General features: G+C 33.5%; 1 protein-coding gene across 2 annotated transcripts in view; it reads left to right on the top strand.

Annotated features, from left to right (window-relative positions):
* The window catches only part of LOC125052883 (ecdysone-inducible protein E75), a 69,052-nt gene that overhangs the window by 19,583 nt on the left and 33,012 nt on the right, over window positions 1-16,457 (top strand). Inside the window, exon 1 of one of the 2 annotated variants that reach the window (XM_047653936.1) lies at window positions 16,048-16,193. The exons of the other annotated variant lie outside the window; for it this stretch is intronic. Coding sequence (XP_047509892.1) covers window positions 16,091-16,193 — 103 coding nt within the window. The 5' untranslated portion in view covers window positions 16,048-16,090. Of the gene's footprint in view, window positions 1-16,047; window positions 16,194-16,457 lie in introns of those variants that run through there. 2 annotated transcript variants of the gene reach the window in all.

The raw sequence follows: 16,457 nt of genomic DNA, 5'->3' as shown, positions 1-16,457 counted from the left end.
TAGAGACAATAAAGGACATCGCCAATTTTTATTAGCCTTTAAAGTCAAGCACGGATTTAATTAAAATTAAAAGAATGCTAAAAAAATATACTCTTCAAGTGGAACAGATTTTTAACTAAAATTATATTCAGTTCTGCTACCCGACAAGAGATGGCGCTGTGGTATCTATACGCGTTTAGACTAGATTGTTGATTGTGGAGTTAAATTTATTTGTTGAATTATTATAGCTTATTGAATACGCTAATATTGTTTATTCTATGGTAAACCCCCTTAAAACTAAGGGGAAATACTTTTATTATGCATAATAATTACAGAAGTTCTTTTAAACATTTTGAAACTTTTAGATATTATCTGCTTTGTTTATGATTATCAAAAATTTTTTAAAGATTTTTATGTACTTATTTAAATATAAATAAAGAGCATAATTCTAATTACTCGAAAAGAATTCGAAAGAACTCAACAGTCGCTTGTGTTCGGTATTTTATTGTCTAAAGGTTATTTTCTCAAAGACCTTCGCGTTATATCGATAGAGCTGTGTAATAAAATAAAGCAGTTCGTCGGAGAAGGGCGATATCGTAACTATAAACTATAGTTAGCGATAGCCGAGTCACGGTGCAGCCTTGCAGAGTTTATTGCTCCGACGCGGCGCGGTAAGGGGAAACCTTCGGTAAAGGACCTGCATCGCTTGCATGCCAACATCTATTAGCAAATAGTAGGTATGTACAGCGTGCTAGAAAATAGACATTCGGATTATTCTAGAACTTACATTTGTCAATATCTAAACTACTAACTAGTTAACTGTTAATTAAATGTTATATATAAATCTGAAACTTAACTAGAAAATGCGTTTATTGTAACTTTCCAATTCCTATTTTGAAAATCCGGTTTCGTTTTGCAATAATTAAAGTAGACGATTTTATAGTTATAGAATTTAAAACTGCTTAAGCTGAGATGGCGTCGAAAATATTTCTTTAAATATCTATAATAGTTTTAATCTGTATACAACGAGATACGTCTATCTGTGCCGTGTAAAGATAAGCCCTGCATTCAATAGTAAGATAATTATTAACAATCGAACATCGCTCGTTCTTGATGAAGTTTATTGTTCTGATTATAGGTTGTTTACTTTTGCAACTCGTATGCATTTGAGTATCACTAACCGACTGATACATAATATTTCGCTTTGTACATCATTACCTAAGCGCGATGTAAATAAACAGACATTTTGTTGTGATTTACAAAGCATTTTTACAAATTGATTGATCGCTTTTTATAAAGTTATTTATAATTGAAATTAGTGAACTATAAATTGTAGTGTTGAAACATTAATTTTATCTTTTCGAAACATATTTTAATCTCGTGTATATAATTCACCCATAACTTACATCTAGATCGACCAAGGCAGCGCCAAGGAAATACATAATGTTACCTACAAATACTACCTTTCTAATTGAAATACCTCTTTTGTTTACTAAGCATTGACTTTAGTCTTATAGTCAAGTATAATATTAATACGAATTTCAAAGAAATCATTGTGCATAGTATAAAGAAGCTCACACGAAGACATCTCCACACACCTTATTATGTAGTGACCTATTTAACACACAATGAACTCTTCATATATTCTATAATCCTTTTATATGACTAATATGATGTTCAAACAAAATTTTCCTGTTATGTTTATATTTATTAAAACCATTAATTAGTGATTTCATCAGACAGAAGACGCGCTCATAAACAAAATCTAACCTTGGCGTTCTATGTTCGGTGGTTCAGCAAGCATATAGGCGCGCATTATAGGCGCATATCACTTATAAATGGGGTAAGTTTAACGAGTTAAAAATGTAATGTATGTTACATAATATACAATCGAAAAATATGTGATGTGTGTCAAAGCGGTTCGGCTCTCACGGGGGCGATAATTGCGAAGGTCGTGTCGCAGCTGGAACTATCGTCACATAGCCAGCTCCTTGGTATCAATGCTTAGTTGGTTAATATCGATATAGCCTGTTCATACAATATAGTGGCGTAATTTGTGTGTGATAGAGCACAATTCTGCGTAACAGCCACACGCGGTCGGTGGCCTTACCTCGTTAGAGTTCATGCACCCGCGCGAAACTAGGGCACGTACCTCGTGCTCCCGGCTCCCCTCAACCCTGCCCGCTGCCCCTTTGTCCTGTTACCTACGACCAGCATTTATTAAACGATGATTGTCTTTCTTCCAAAAATTAAAAAAGCTACTATTACTATGCCACACCTTACCTTCTTACACATAGAATTTTTGTAAATATTTGAATAAACTTATCGCAATCAATCTTTGTAATATTGTATGATAAGTATATATATGTCTACATTTACAGATATATCTAATATGAAATAATAGTACAGTGTTTTATTAAAGATGTACTATGTCTACTTAAATGGTACATTGTTTTCAGTATGTACAAATTGATGTTATTTAAACGAATTCGAAGGGAAATGCAATGCGCGCGACGAGTCCACCGAACCAGTATTGCGCTAGGTGGTTGCGCAAGCGCAGCGAGAAAGTGCGAGTAAAAGTTGACGCAACCAACAACACCGCGTCACACGCTCCAAACCACGTCACACTCACACATGCAAAGAATGAAATGTACAATAACATTATTAAGTGTTAGTTGGCGTTTTGTATAGACGACACTCGATTACAATCAAGTTACGAAGGAGTTATACAATACCGGTATACAAATCGTTACTATTAGTATGTAATAAAACAAACCTATTGATCCTAACCTACGAAATTTTGACTATGATAAGGTATTTTTAACATTTCTTCTATAGTAATTAAAACAATTAAATCCCAAGCCCTTACAATCTTAATTTAGATAATCACTATGCGCGAAATCAAATGAAGCAATTAACTCATTAAATTGCAACAAAGAGCACTATTAAGTTATTAAATATGTAAACAAACGCTGCTTTCAGGTTAAATTTGGAACATGGCAACGTTATTTTGAAGGGATACTTTAAATTTAGAATGGAACTTGAAGGCTATCGCCCTTTACTCAGCCTTTAAACAAATGTTATTGAATTGCGGATACAAATAAAACAAAATATTGTAATCGATCAGATTATAATCATGGTCGTTTATACTAACGTTTACGTTAACGCCTTGAAACTGTTGACTCGATGTTGTTTGTTGACCTTCGTCAGCTCAGCATACAGCAGATAGTGTCCATTCTATGCTTTATGACCTCATCTTTACTTTACACAATATCATAATACATCAGAATATTGAGACTAGAAATACAGATGTTATAAATTCAGAGGTTTATATATCTTAATGTGATTAATCACTTAGTACTTTTCCATAACCTATTCCTCATTTCAAGGCATCAATATATTTGAGATTAAAATATAATTTTCCCAAAAATAATTTATATGATAATTTAGGTTTAATTTCGTAGTTGTATTTTAGTGAGCCCGGAGCGAGTTGAGGTGGGGGAGGGAAAGCGCTGTAGCGACAGAAATAGGGCGCGGAGGACAGAGCAAGGCTGCCCCGGTTGCCGTTCGTCGACCTATGCCTACGCTACGTACCTACGCTACGCGTGTGTGCGTACGATACTATTCGCGCCATAATATTCTTTGCCACAATAATACAGGTTTTGTACTCTATCGTATTACTCGTACCAAAAAGTAAACAAGTAACAAAGACAAAAACGAATAATTTTTGTGAATAAATAGTATTAAATATTGAAAGAATTTTAGATACTTGAAGTAATTAAATAATAAAAAAATTTGCTTCACAAGTCACATATTTTTCAAGAAATTCAGAATACTTAAAAACACATATTATTTTATGTTTTTCCTGTTAATGAACATGAATAAGACAGTTTAGAGCTACTGTAAAGCTACTGGTTAAGTAATGTAATATTGAAGTACATGCCAATTTCCACGCCATCTGTTGTAGAATAGGTGAACAAAGGCAAAACGTTAAACAAGCCGTCCTCTCGTTTCTACCCGCGATAAGGGCATGAGTTCGTTGCCCCGATAGAGACTGACCTCAAAAACGAGGACACTGCAAAATTAGGACGATGACAACATAATGACTTGAGCGCCAATTCGCTTCAAACAAGTTTCAACTTTGATTTAGTAATGTTACGAGTGATTTTGATGCAAATACGACCAATGAACTAAATATATTTGATCAATTAGGCAAATACGCTGACTACGACAGCGCGTTATGTCGAAGTATTTTCTATCTAGGATAATAATGACTTAGAATTTGTTTCACAACATCATTTTATTTTTAAACTCTGTAAACTAACAGTAATTTTCATTATTTCAGGTAAGCCTAAATTTAATGCTACAACAGACAAGAATATGACTGGTAAGAAACATTTATTGGTTAAATTAAAATTATTTAATATACATACATTATAAAATCAGTGCTTGAAGCGTTTATCTCAGAACCAGTAGTAATCTAAGTACTAGACAATGTGAAAAGTAGAAAATTCCATTACAAAATTTTGGTTCAACAGTATTTTGAAATCTAAAATAGTATTAATTCATTATACTTATTCTAGACAAAGTATTTTGTTTGGTCAAATCTACTGTAATCACCAAATTTAGTAATTATTATAGGTAAGTATAATAATGTTACCAAACTCCTCAGTACGCTAGTTTGGCAATATGTACTATAAAAGACTAACGTACCGTAAACGTAATTCATTAATTTTAACAGTAACAATTACTTATAACAATTTAATGATTTGGATTAACTATGAGCAACAGCCTTTACTTAAGACTATACTTAATTAAAGCTTCAAATCCATGAAGTTTTTTCTAATGATTTATTTTTGAAATGAGCAGTGTTGGACTTTATTACGATATCGAAAATGGATTATGGCATAACACAGCAAGACAGATTCCTTTATAATACTTAAAACTTTGTAGTCGAATTTAAAAATAGTGTATGTATATTTTTTTTCTTTTCTATTAACAAATACATCGGTAGATGTGTAGGTTACAGTTAGCAGTGAGCAGTAGCACTTTGAGAAGCTAAATATAATACGGTCGGCGAACTGTAATTAGGTCACCCCGGTAGGTACTCCACCGTGCCACCCCATCAACTCACCCCAGCTCTTTACTTTTATTGTATATTTCATATTTTATTTCTTAAAATTAATTTAAATTGAATAATCAATGACGGTAATATAAAATTATAATGTGGCTTGTGATCATTAAAATAATTAAAATGCATAAACATTTAGATAAGTAGATATCTTTTCAATTCACTAGCTGTTTTAATTTAATTTGTCGTATTAACACGGGGTGCTTATAATCTAAAATTAATTGAAAATATTTATAAATTTTTGCTTAACGTAAGTAAAAATGGGACAAGTAATATCAAATATATCTAATTTGTTTTCCTTAACATCGCTAGCCAAGTACAAATTCCGCATTATAAATAATAAATTGTATTAAGCAATCATATTAAAAGTGTCTAAAGTGGAAATAAGAAGATTCCAGAAGAAACTATATTTTGTTGGAAATGTACCTCAGAAAACATTAGCCTGTTTGAAGATTTGTATTGTGCGTAACAAACAGTGCACGGAGGCTGTAAAAGGCTACTATATTATACAGTAACAGTATCATACACACAATAAGCGTATGTAACTGGGTACAGTAAAAGTGCATCTGGGTATTTTCCTATACTTCGAAATCAGTTCTGTTTTTGCATTCATTTGATGAATAATAGATATCTCTGTTATTTTGTATCTCAAATTTAGTTTCGTTTCGTAAACACAATAGATTAGTTACGATATATTGCTTAGGTTTTTGATTATTATTATTGAGGTTTATTGATTATAATTTATTTCATAATTTGAAAGACAAGTTTGGTTTTCTATATTATTAAAATTCAAGTTAATTACGTATTTATTCAATACTGTGTCGTTTATTTTTCCACTTTTTTATTTTACAACTCCAATTGCAAAAGTAAAATTGCAACCATTGAATCTAAATGCGTTGATATAAGTATTATTTTACCGTGTCAGTGATTAAGGTTGGCTGTACATGTTGGTAGCGGGAGAGGGGTGCGGGGGCAGCGGGTGTCGCAAGGCGCGGGTGCATGGCCGTTCGACGGCACCGCGTCGACCCTGACTGACTTATCTTGCAAACGTGAGCCGAGCGCAAATTCGCATTCTAATGCTGGCGAATTTAACTACAGGTTGTTCAGCCATTTTTATGTACCTCAATATGGTGTATGATCTACCATATCTGTCACATCATACCTATAGACGTATTAATTATCATATCATATACGTCTTGTCTGTTCTGATGGCTTGTCTTTAGAACAAGCTTGTCTGTTCTGGCTATAAACAGTGCTCTGTTGTTTGTAGAAGAAAATAGCCGCCAGGACACCTGGGATAGTTTTATTTATAATAGAGCCTTTGTACTTAGCTAGCGATGGTATTGCAAGTTTATTTTCGTTTAGATATTATATTAACTTAAAATTAATATTTTTTTAAATACACGGGAAACTATAATAATAAATAGAAATTGGTTGATTACTTTAAATATATTAATTATATTTTAACATATATAAATGTTAATATGATTTAAAATAAATAGAATAAATTTATGAAAGAAACAGCCTGTAAATAACAGCACATAACTGTTTATTTCAAACATATTTAATAAATAGATTTTACATATAGAATATAAAGAACGTCTGAAAAAGCTGCGTTTTGTATTATGAGATAAATAATTGTATAATATAAATATCTGTGACTAGTTATAATTATGTGATTTTTGCGGCAATGGGCAAAATCGTGAATTAGGCAGCCTTTAGCTATCAGTGACGGTAAAAGGCGAGCCTAGGATCTCAAAAGCAGAGTGGCAGGGAGCGGCCGCAGTCGACTCGGACTTTGTAATTCATTCGGCCTAGTCAGCGTTCGTTGCCCTGCGATCTCGAGGCCGCCCGCCGCTGCTCAAGCGAATGCTGAGCGGCGAACGCGATTGCGCCTGAATGCCATTGGAAATCAAAATTAAAGTTTTTATCATTATATTTTCAATGAGTTTGAAAACACACAGATTATCCATAGTATTCATAGTGGAAAAGATAGCGACTTTTGTAAATTGGGATAATATTTATCGTTTAACTTTATCCAGTCTTGATTTTTATTCCGAAATTTTAAATTAAGGTTCTACTTTTATGCGGTAGAAGTCGTTATTTATTTGTAACGACTAAAAACCACATAATAACCACAACACAATGATTGGTTTTGTTACCCGTAAATAAATTCATGACGCATTTCGGTAACTCCGTTATTTAAAAGCTTTGAGGGCTGCGTGAATCATTCTAACAAAAATCGATTATGTAAGTAAAAAAGCAGTCTGGTGACACTTTAACCTAGTGTTGTCGATTCCGGCTCGTTTTGCGCTCATTAGTATGGAGACAGCAACACAACTTTCACTTTCGCCATGTCTTACGCAAGCCTTGCTCAACAACTCTCTACTGGATCCAACCACTTGCGTACCCATAGAAGACTTTTGATTTTATAATACACACATTTCATTTTATTAAACCCCTCTCTTCCAATTGAACATATTTTATAAATACATATTAATTTCTAGAGGTCTGAGAACTGAGAACAGAACACAAAGTAACAAAAATAACAATAACTAACGTAGACTAAGGGTACTCGTAATAAAACAACCAATTTGATATGTAATTTTTAACAGTATGGAATTAAAGAAGGTTATTATTAAATCCGTGAACGGTCTTAAATTTTGTAATTTACAATTGGAACAGTGAGAAATCCACGTTCCTAATGATGAGCTCGACAGAAACGAAAGTGTAGTGTTTCGGTTCGTTTGTAGTAGGTCAGCGGAGTAGGCCAGCGAGGGCGACGCCCGCGCAGCCTCGTCAGGTGAAAGTGCTCCTCCCCCCCAATGGTAGAGCCAGGCAAGTTGGTCGCGCACGCGTCTGCTTTTTGCAACTTGGCCATGGAGCTTATTACGATACTGCCAGCAGAATTCGCAAGCGTCTGGCCTTTGTTATTCATGTCACATTGTGCGAGTTTATGTGTGTAGCGAGTGACTTTTTTAGTTCCTCATTATTATACTTAGCTGTTTAAACTTTGTATTTTTTTTAATACAAAGCCGATCGCGAATGAATACTATTACTTATTTAAACTTGAATATATAACTTGCCTTATAAATGTCTTAAATTCCACCTTTTTTCGACGCAATTTAGCATAAAACCCAAACCATAAAAACATCTATAAAGATATGTTCCTATACTCCTTACTTAGGTACCTTGAAAACTTAACCTTACTCGCGCTATCCTTTTTGTTAAACTTTCGTTCCATTATTTTTATGTAAGCTCTAGCAAAGCAAACATCACTTGATCTAGAAATAGTGACATATTGTCGAACAAAAAGAATTGTTATACGCAAGGCGCCTTACGTAACGTGCAGACGCTAGAACTAGCGATTGAATAGACGCATCTTACGTAAACGTATTAAACGTAATAACGATTTTACGTAAAGCAAACTTGTTTCAAGTTTTCCCCCTTTTTGTAAGAGACCGTTAATGTTTTATGTTATTGGGCAAACATTTATTGAATTGTTGATAATGGGTGAATTAGAAACTGAGTTTGTTGATTTTATACTGTGATTGTCAAATGAAGGTTTATATTATTACTATATTTAATTTTTATATTTTATTGTATTACTATAGACGTCGAATAAATAAATAAATTAGCAGCGCTACAACCTTTTTAGATTAGGCCTCAGATTTCTGTATGGTTTCATGATAATTTGTCAATCTAATAGGCAAGTAGATTATCAGCCTCCTGTGCCCGACACACACACAGTTGACTTTTTGGATCTAAGGCAAGCCGGTTTCCTCACGATGTTTTCCTTCACCGTTTGAGAGAATGTTGAATGCGCATATAAGAAGAAAGTCCATTGGTGAACAGCCGGGGATCGAACCTACGGCCTCAGGGATGAGCGTCGCACAATGAAGCCACTAAGGCAGCACTACAGACGACGTATGGTGATAAATAATTATGGAAATTTACTAAAGGAAATTCGACATTAAAATTGACACATTTTATAATTCAAATATATTCATTGCCAAAATTAGTGGAACGTATTCGTTCAAAGCACGTGCTGTTTCGGTAACTTTACTCATGCACGTTCAGTGAAATCGATATTATTAAAAAAATCGACTTAAAAGCAACATACGAGTAATATTTTATATCGGTTACCTGCAACATACCAATAGAAATTTCGTGATAAGGCTGCCCGTTTTTAAATTATGGGGAGTGTTATCTTATGAGTGATATTAATAATAATCCAACATACATACGTTTTGATCTCAAACTCCTACTGTTATTTTAAAGACAAGCGGATTTATCTGCAGCGTTTTGAGTCATCAAATTAAACTAATTATGAATAAAATTGTCAGACAGTGAAACTGAGTTGACCGTAGAAATTTCTCTACTGTAATAAAAAAAGTCCCGTCGTTTGTGAAAGAAGATCTAAATGAAACATATCTCGTTAAGATCTGTAATGTTATTCAAGCATTAATCATTAAGATTGTTTTATATTGAAAAGTAATATGGGGTAAAAAGCTAAGAACGTTTGCAAGTTAAAAACGGGAATAAAGTTTTTTTTTGTTGCTTTTTCTCATTAATCTTTGTAATTAAAAACACCATTCATAAGAACAGCTTTCGTAATTTATCCTCGGGGATCGATCCCGGGACCTCAAATTTATACGCCATGTGCTAAATATCATGTTTTTCCAGTTAAACATGAATTATAAAGTTAAATAAGTTATACAGAAATACAAAAAAATTAAGTTAATAAGTTTATACAGAAATACAAAAATCATAATTATAATGTATAATAATGAGCGTAACAATAATTGATGTCAGTGCCAGTTATCCAAACTGTGTTTCATCTCTGACGTGACATAAAAACACAGTTTCCACCTCTTATGAAAGCCTTATACACGATATAAAACTTTAAGCGTATATTGGCCTTCAATAAAGAGTAGGTAATTAAAAACTCGGTCGATAAGCTGCGAGATTATAATATTTACCAGTGGTTGTGTTGATAGGTGAACGCTTGATAAAACGAGCCGAGGTTGAATTGTGAGCCCGAACATTGGTTGCGACAGCTTGAACAAAGAAAGCGAGGTCCGGCCTTGGAGAGTTCGTCGACCGACTTTTGAACGTCACAAGGTTTCACCAATCGAGCTTCTGGCTCTCCAGGATATTGCCAATTTTATTCAACGCCCTCAAGGCTGCGCGCTCCGGGGCAAACCTCTTACTTTTCGCATAGATTTAAACATGTGACATTCTTTACTTATTACAACAGAAGTTGTAAAACAATTGTTAAATGATTCAGAAACAAAATAATGTCGGCTTAAAGAATGATTATAAGTAAATAGTTTGAAGCAAAAAATTAAAAAAAGTATATTTGTGCGAAACACGCTAGGATGCAATGTTTTTTAGTCTTGTATAATTACAAATAGAAAATTAAAAAAAACTATCATTTGACCCGAATTAGCGATCCTATAAACTTCACGGTAAAATACATAATTTAAACATATATAGGTAACGTTACTCAACTATTTCATTATTAAATCGAAACTAACGAAAAGATCCGGGATGTTTATGATTCAGTTTCTGTACTTTTTGGGTCAATAAACCTTGACCTGATATCTAAATCCAGCAGGTCTATATTTTTTATTTTTCTAATCTTATATATCTATTTTATTTTATATCTACATATCTATATGTTCCTAATTTCCATCAATATTTAATTCAAAGAACTCAACTCTGACTTTATACCATTTAAAATTGATTTAAATGTTGTCTGGGGGGTAAAAATACTTTTTTAAATTGTACATCTGTATACGATGAACGGCCTCGATTCATTTCGACACATATTTATGCATATCTACAAAATTTCGTACTAAAAACCTAGATTTCAACTAGCAACACGGTTAGTTTTATCCGACACAATCAAATTCGTGTTAGACGGTTGGTTCATCTGAAATGGTTTTCGGGAAATTATGAAAGTTAATTTATACGCCTTTGTTCTCGTCTCGATTATTAAGTCAATTGCTTAGTTTTACTTATGATTTATATGTAGGTACCTATAGTGTTTTGATTAATACCCTTTAGCCTGGTTGTATGCTAAAGATTAACGCCGTTAAATATGTAAACAGGGTAAAAAATATATCACAATATTATTAATCAATATTTTTTAGTATTTCGAAATCGTTTTATAAACCAACTGAATACAATGAAGTTAAATGTATAATTGGTTTTATATTATTTAGTTTCCTTGTTTCATAATATATTGAATTAAAATTATTGAGTACTACTTAGTACTTGGGATTCAACATAAATCCGGTCAATGTAAAAAATTATAAATATTTTATAAAAATTTAGTTTGATTCGTAATTGAATATAAGTGTTATGTATATCAATCAGCCTTGTGATCCAATTTTGTGCCAAAAACCCGGTTAGCACTTTCCGTCTGACACTGAAAACGTTTCTATTATGTTGTGTATTACTTTTAATCTTACATACTAAAAAGTAGGGAATTGGGTGGATAGCCTTTAAACTGAAACATTTTAGAAATTACGTTCGTTCGGATTTGAACTGACGGCCCGGCGAACAATACATTATTACAGCTTTTTGCGTTTGTTTTATTTTTACATAATATCATAGATAGGTATGATATTTCATAAATCATAACAGTTATCCGTAATTTATTTGTAAAGAAAGTTAGCATAATAATACCTTTACTATAGAACGAAAATTTAAAAACAATAAGTGTAAGATCTTAGTTTTTATAATAAACATCTAGATTATAAAACTCATGTGATTTTGTAATTAATTAAATAACAGAATACTAATAACGTAATGACACTGTCACGCTGCGATTACAATGCAATTAGAAAGCGAATTGCATAAGTCCCACTCCAAGCAATCAGAAGAAAGCGTACATTGACGTAGGAAAGTTGGATCGAGGGGCGGTATGGTGGGGCTGCGCGCACGCACCATCCAAAGTAGTACACTTTCGGTTTCGACTCGCGGTGAGAGTTACGCGAAAATGAAAGTGGTATGCCATTATAGTCCACTTTCCTCACTGGGGTCAAACTCCTTACGCTGACTAGTATTTTATAAGCCACGGCAATTTAATTGACAATCACTCGGGCGCCGCAATCTCACTTCAGTTATGATCATGTTCTCCGAGTAAAAATCGTCGTCTCATTTTTTATCTATGTTAAAACTGAAACTTCTTTGGTAGGAAAGAGTTTTTGGATTAAGACGGAGTAAAGAAGATGAAAAACACGTTTGGACGTCGTATTGGTAGCCCAGGATGCTTTTAGTAAATGGAAATGAACTAATAAATAATAATGGAATAGGGGATGCGCGACTACAAGTAAATATATTACCAAACCTCTACCACGATAGCCAACTCTATCATTTCTATTAACATTAAATCCAGCGAGTGAAAAATAATGGCAGGACAGACTTGGATAAATACTTGATATATTATTGACTATAACGGATATACAATAATAACTTTTTATTACATTTGATATTAAATATTAACGATTTTTATTATTTTATTAATATGAGCCGTGTTGGCCAAGTGGCTTCAGCGTGCTACTCTCATCCCTGAGGTCGTAGATTCGATCCCCGGCTGTGCGCATTTAACATTCGCTCATGCATTTCGCTCGCTCGCATGGTGAGGAAACCGGCTTGCTTTAGTCCCAAAAAGTAGACGGCGTGTGTCAGGCACAGAAGGCTGATCACCTACTTGCCTATTAGATTGACAAATGATCATGAGACACAAACAGAAATCTGAGGCCCAGACCTAAAAAGGTTTTAGTGCCACTGATTTATTTATTTATTAAATATTAACACTTAGGTCATTGGTAATTTATTATGTCGTCTAATTAACAACAAAACTTAAATGTTGTGTCAAAATTATAGAAATAATAGATATAGATAAGGCTGTAAGTGCTGCTATATTATATAACGTTTCTTAAAAATATTTTTCTACAGTTCATAATGCAAATTTATTATTTAGAAAAAACTTTATATGACAAGATTGCCTTGCCACGGCATTGTTTTAGCAGTCTCAGACTTAAGCGCCGTTGACCTATTAAACCCGTCCGCTTTTGTTTCAATGATGATTGAAGAAAGAAATAAAAATATTCTTATCTTTTAGAAATGCTCCCAGATTCCTGATACAACCTGATTTCTAGTATTATTAATTAAGGCGTGGTTTTTCCCTGTACTTGTCGATCGCTGATGTGATTGTCATACATTTTAGGTATAGAGAGAGAATCTCCATTATTACTCTTGTAAATTAATTATATCAAATAATAGAATATTGACAGACATAATTGAATTTTAACACGTTTTAAGTTCTTTCTTTTAAGATCTCGGCTTGATTAACGCATATTCCATATAATGGTGATAATGAGAGACAAAACGCAACTGACATAAAATTATCTTTGATGTTCAGTCCATGCATTACTAACTATAGGACTATAGCCATTTTTTTATAAATTTGAAATTAAAATAAATAGTTCTCATAAATCCAATCATTTGTATATGCATAATCATTTGATCTCGGAGAACGTTAACTTAATTCCAACACTTTATATCCCAGCTCGAATATAGGGCAAACGGGGTGGAGGGTAAAAGGTGAGTGACCTCTGATGACGTCAATGCGACCTGATGCTGGGTCTGGCATAACCCGAACTATGACCGGATACTTTGCATTTATTGGTACGTCTCATAACGTTTATATACAACGTTAAATACTTTTTACATTATTTAATTTGAGTCCAATTATTTTACTCGAAAAAACAATAAATATACTGGTGCCAAAGTGTACCACAAAATAAAAAAAAACAGTAATTTGTTGTTGTTGCTAAAAGTTGCAATATCAACAGAAAGTAGTTCGCTCTATGTTTCGTAGAGTTATCAAATATATTTCTTTATACTAGCGCGTAATGTAACAATGAAAAATTTATATTAAACCACTTTCATATAACAAAAGTTGGTTAAATTTTGTATAATATGTATATATAATTTATATAATTGATATATTATGTGTTACTCGATAGTGAGGAGTTTGCAGGGATCTGATAAGCGCTACGCCTTCTTAAATTCTCATGTTTTCACACGTGTATATCCATTTTTTAACATACATTTTCATAAGTATTTGATTGTCCTCATTTTAAAATGCGTGATGTTTGAGGGCATTAATATAATAAAAATATGCAGTAACAGGAAAAATAATTATGTACTGTCTTTTGTATCTCTGCTACGTTTCTTTCTACGAAAGACTGCTACGCGTTACGAATTGTTTTAAGCTGATTATATGAAATACGTCTCTAAATATTCAATAATTTACGTGAAATACCTTTTATGAAACATACGTAACAATAGTTTAAAGCAGGCTTTATTAATTTTATCCAATATTCCTAATAATTATCGGGTTATAGATTATTCTCATAATATTCTTACATACGAACTTGTCGTATAACCCTGATTGGGAGGTCCTGTGGTTTTGATTGCTAGCGAAACCCTAATTGTTTCCTAAGGCGCAGAAGGCTGACCCATTAGGCACTTAATCATAATTGATCAATGAAGCAGACGCATAAATGGTTCTACCTTATGCCTCATTGGGGCGTAAAGTGACTTCAAACAAACCTATATAGAACTCAACACTATTCATATGTTTCTCTGTTCTTTCTCAGAGAAACTCGTAAGCACCGAGCTCCAACAAATATACAAATTTAATCATAAATTATTTTATGTATATATTATGTCAATTTCTATTTTAGTAAGTCACAGATTAAAGTATAAAATTATATTTAATGTTTAAAATTTGACCTCCATTAAATCTCATGGGCTAAAATAATTACGATGTTTAGCAAACCATGCGTCACTTGAAAACATACTGTTGGTACATTGCATAGAATTATCGACGATCATAAAAATGTCATATTTACGGCTGAACGCGCTCTTAGCGGTAAATTAGTTGCCTTGGCCTATAAACGCGTCTCCGCTCACCAATTCTAGAATTAGGTTTTCAGTTCAATGGGTTGGTGTGGAAGCTTCCGACTAAACATATTTTTGACAGATAAGAGGCTGATTACTGGCGCCATTGATTTACGGTTTAAGTGATGCGATTTCTGATTTTGGTTTGATTTTTGGGAAAACAAGACAATTTTCCATGTGGGCATTTTTTTTGCTGCAATTCGATCATGGTTTTTTTTATAATTATTTTAAAGTAATATTTAAGCAAGTTGTTTTTTTATAATTATAAGCCACCAACGTTACCTACTATGGTGGCGTTAATTGTCTTTTGAAAGTTAAAAATGAATTTTTGAAGTATTTATAATAATACAATGTCAAACGAAGGTATTATTATGATAGCAATTCATTAAAAAAATATACAAATTTATTAATTTTCGCCTTTGTTAATTAAGGTTAATAATATTCGTCCTAATTTAATTTAAAACGTTTATTTATAAGTGACATTGTTTGTGAATAATTTTTTATACACTTAAAAACTTGTTATGTTAACATCGAAACAAGTTTTAAGTTGTATGTTAACATGGTAGTCATTTGAGGACCAAAAATATATCCAAATTCTAGCATTCATAACCTTATTAGGTATCCAGTATCAAAATCTGTACGTTTTAAAACTAACATCGTTCAATATTAAATCTAGAGGACACAGATACGTGTAAAGTTTTTGTGCTTTTATATAATTGGCGGGTAATGAATGATATGTGCTATCAATATAGTATTGTTCAATCTAAACAGTAAAACACGATAACAATGAAGTAAATGAAAAACCAAACGTAACGCGGCGGGTTTAAAAAATACTAAGGGTAGACGAATGATAGTAAGGGGAGATCGTAGGGGCGGGCGGACTTGTAGACGTGCTACGAACGCCCCTGTATCAAGCCACGGCGTTTGGCGTAGCGAAACTCGCGCCATTCGCGCTGACGCCGCCGCCGGCCACACGCGCCCCTGTTGTACTGGCCCATGCGGCTCCCGGTAGATATGACTGTGACCGAGTGCCGACAGCACCTGGAATCCGCGCCGGCACCCACTGACAATGATGTTCTGCTCGGCAGAGTACTAGCAGGTGAGCAATCAGCTGTTCTCATATCGCCATCACAATGATAAGGAATACTAAGTTACTACTAACACATACTTGAACTTTTTCAGAGATTGATTAGTACTTAGGGATGTTCTTTTCACTTTCATGTACGACGTAAGGTACTGAGGGGGGAGGGGGATCGAGGGCTGCGAAATTGGGTCAAGCAGAGTTCGTTGCCCTCGGCCTTCCTAGCCATATTGGACGCTAATCATAGCCTGTCTCTATTGCGTTAATTCAACTTCAAATGAT

Source organism: Pieris napi, chromosome 10, assembly GCF_905475465.1.
Source record: "Pieris napi chromosome 10, ilPieNapi1.2, whole genome shotgun sequence".
Lineage (NCBI taxonomy): Eukaryota > Metazoa > Arthropoda > Insecta > Lepidoptera > Pieridae > Pieris > Pieris napi.
This window is presented reverse-complemented; position numbering and strand designations above follow the sequence as displayed.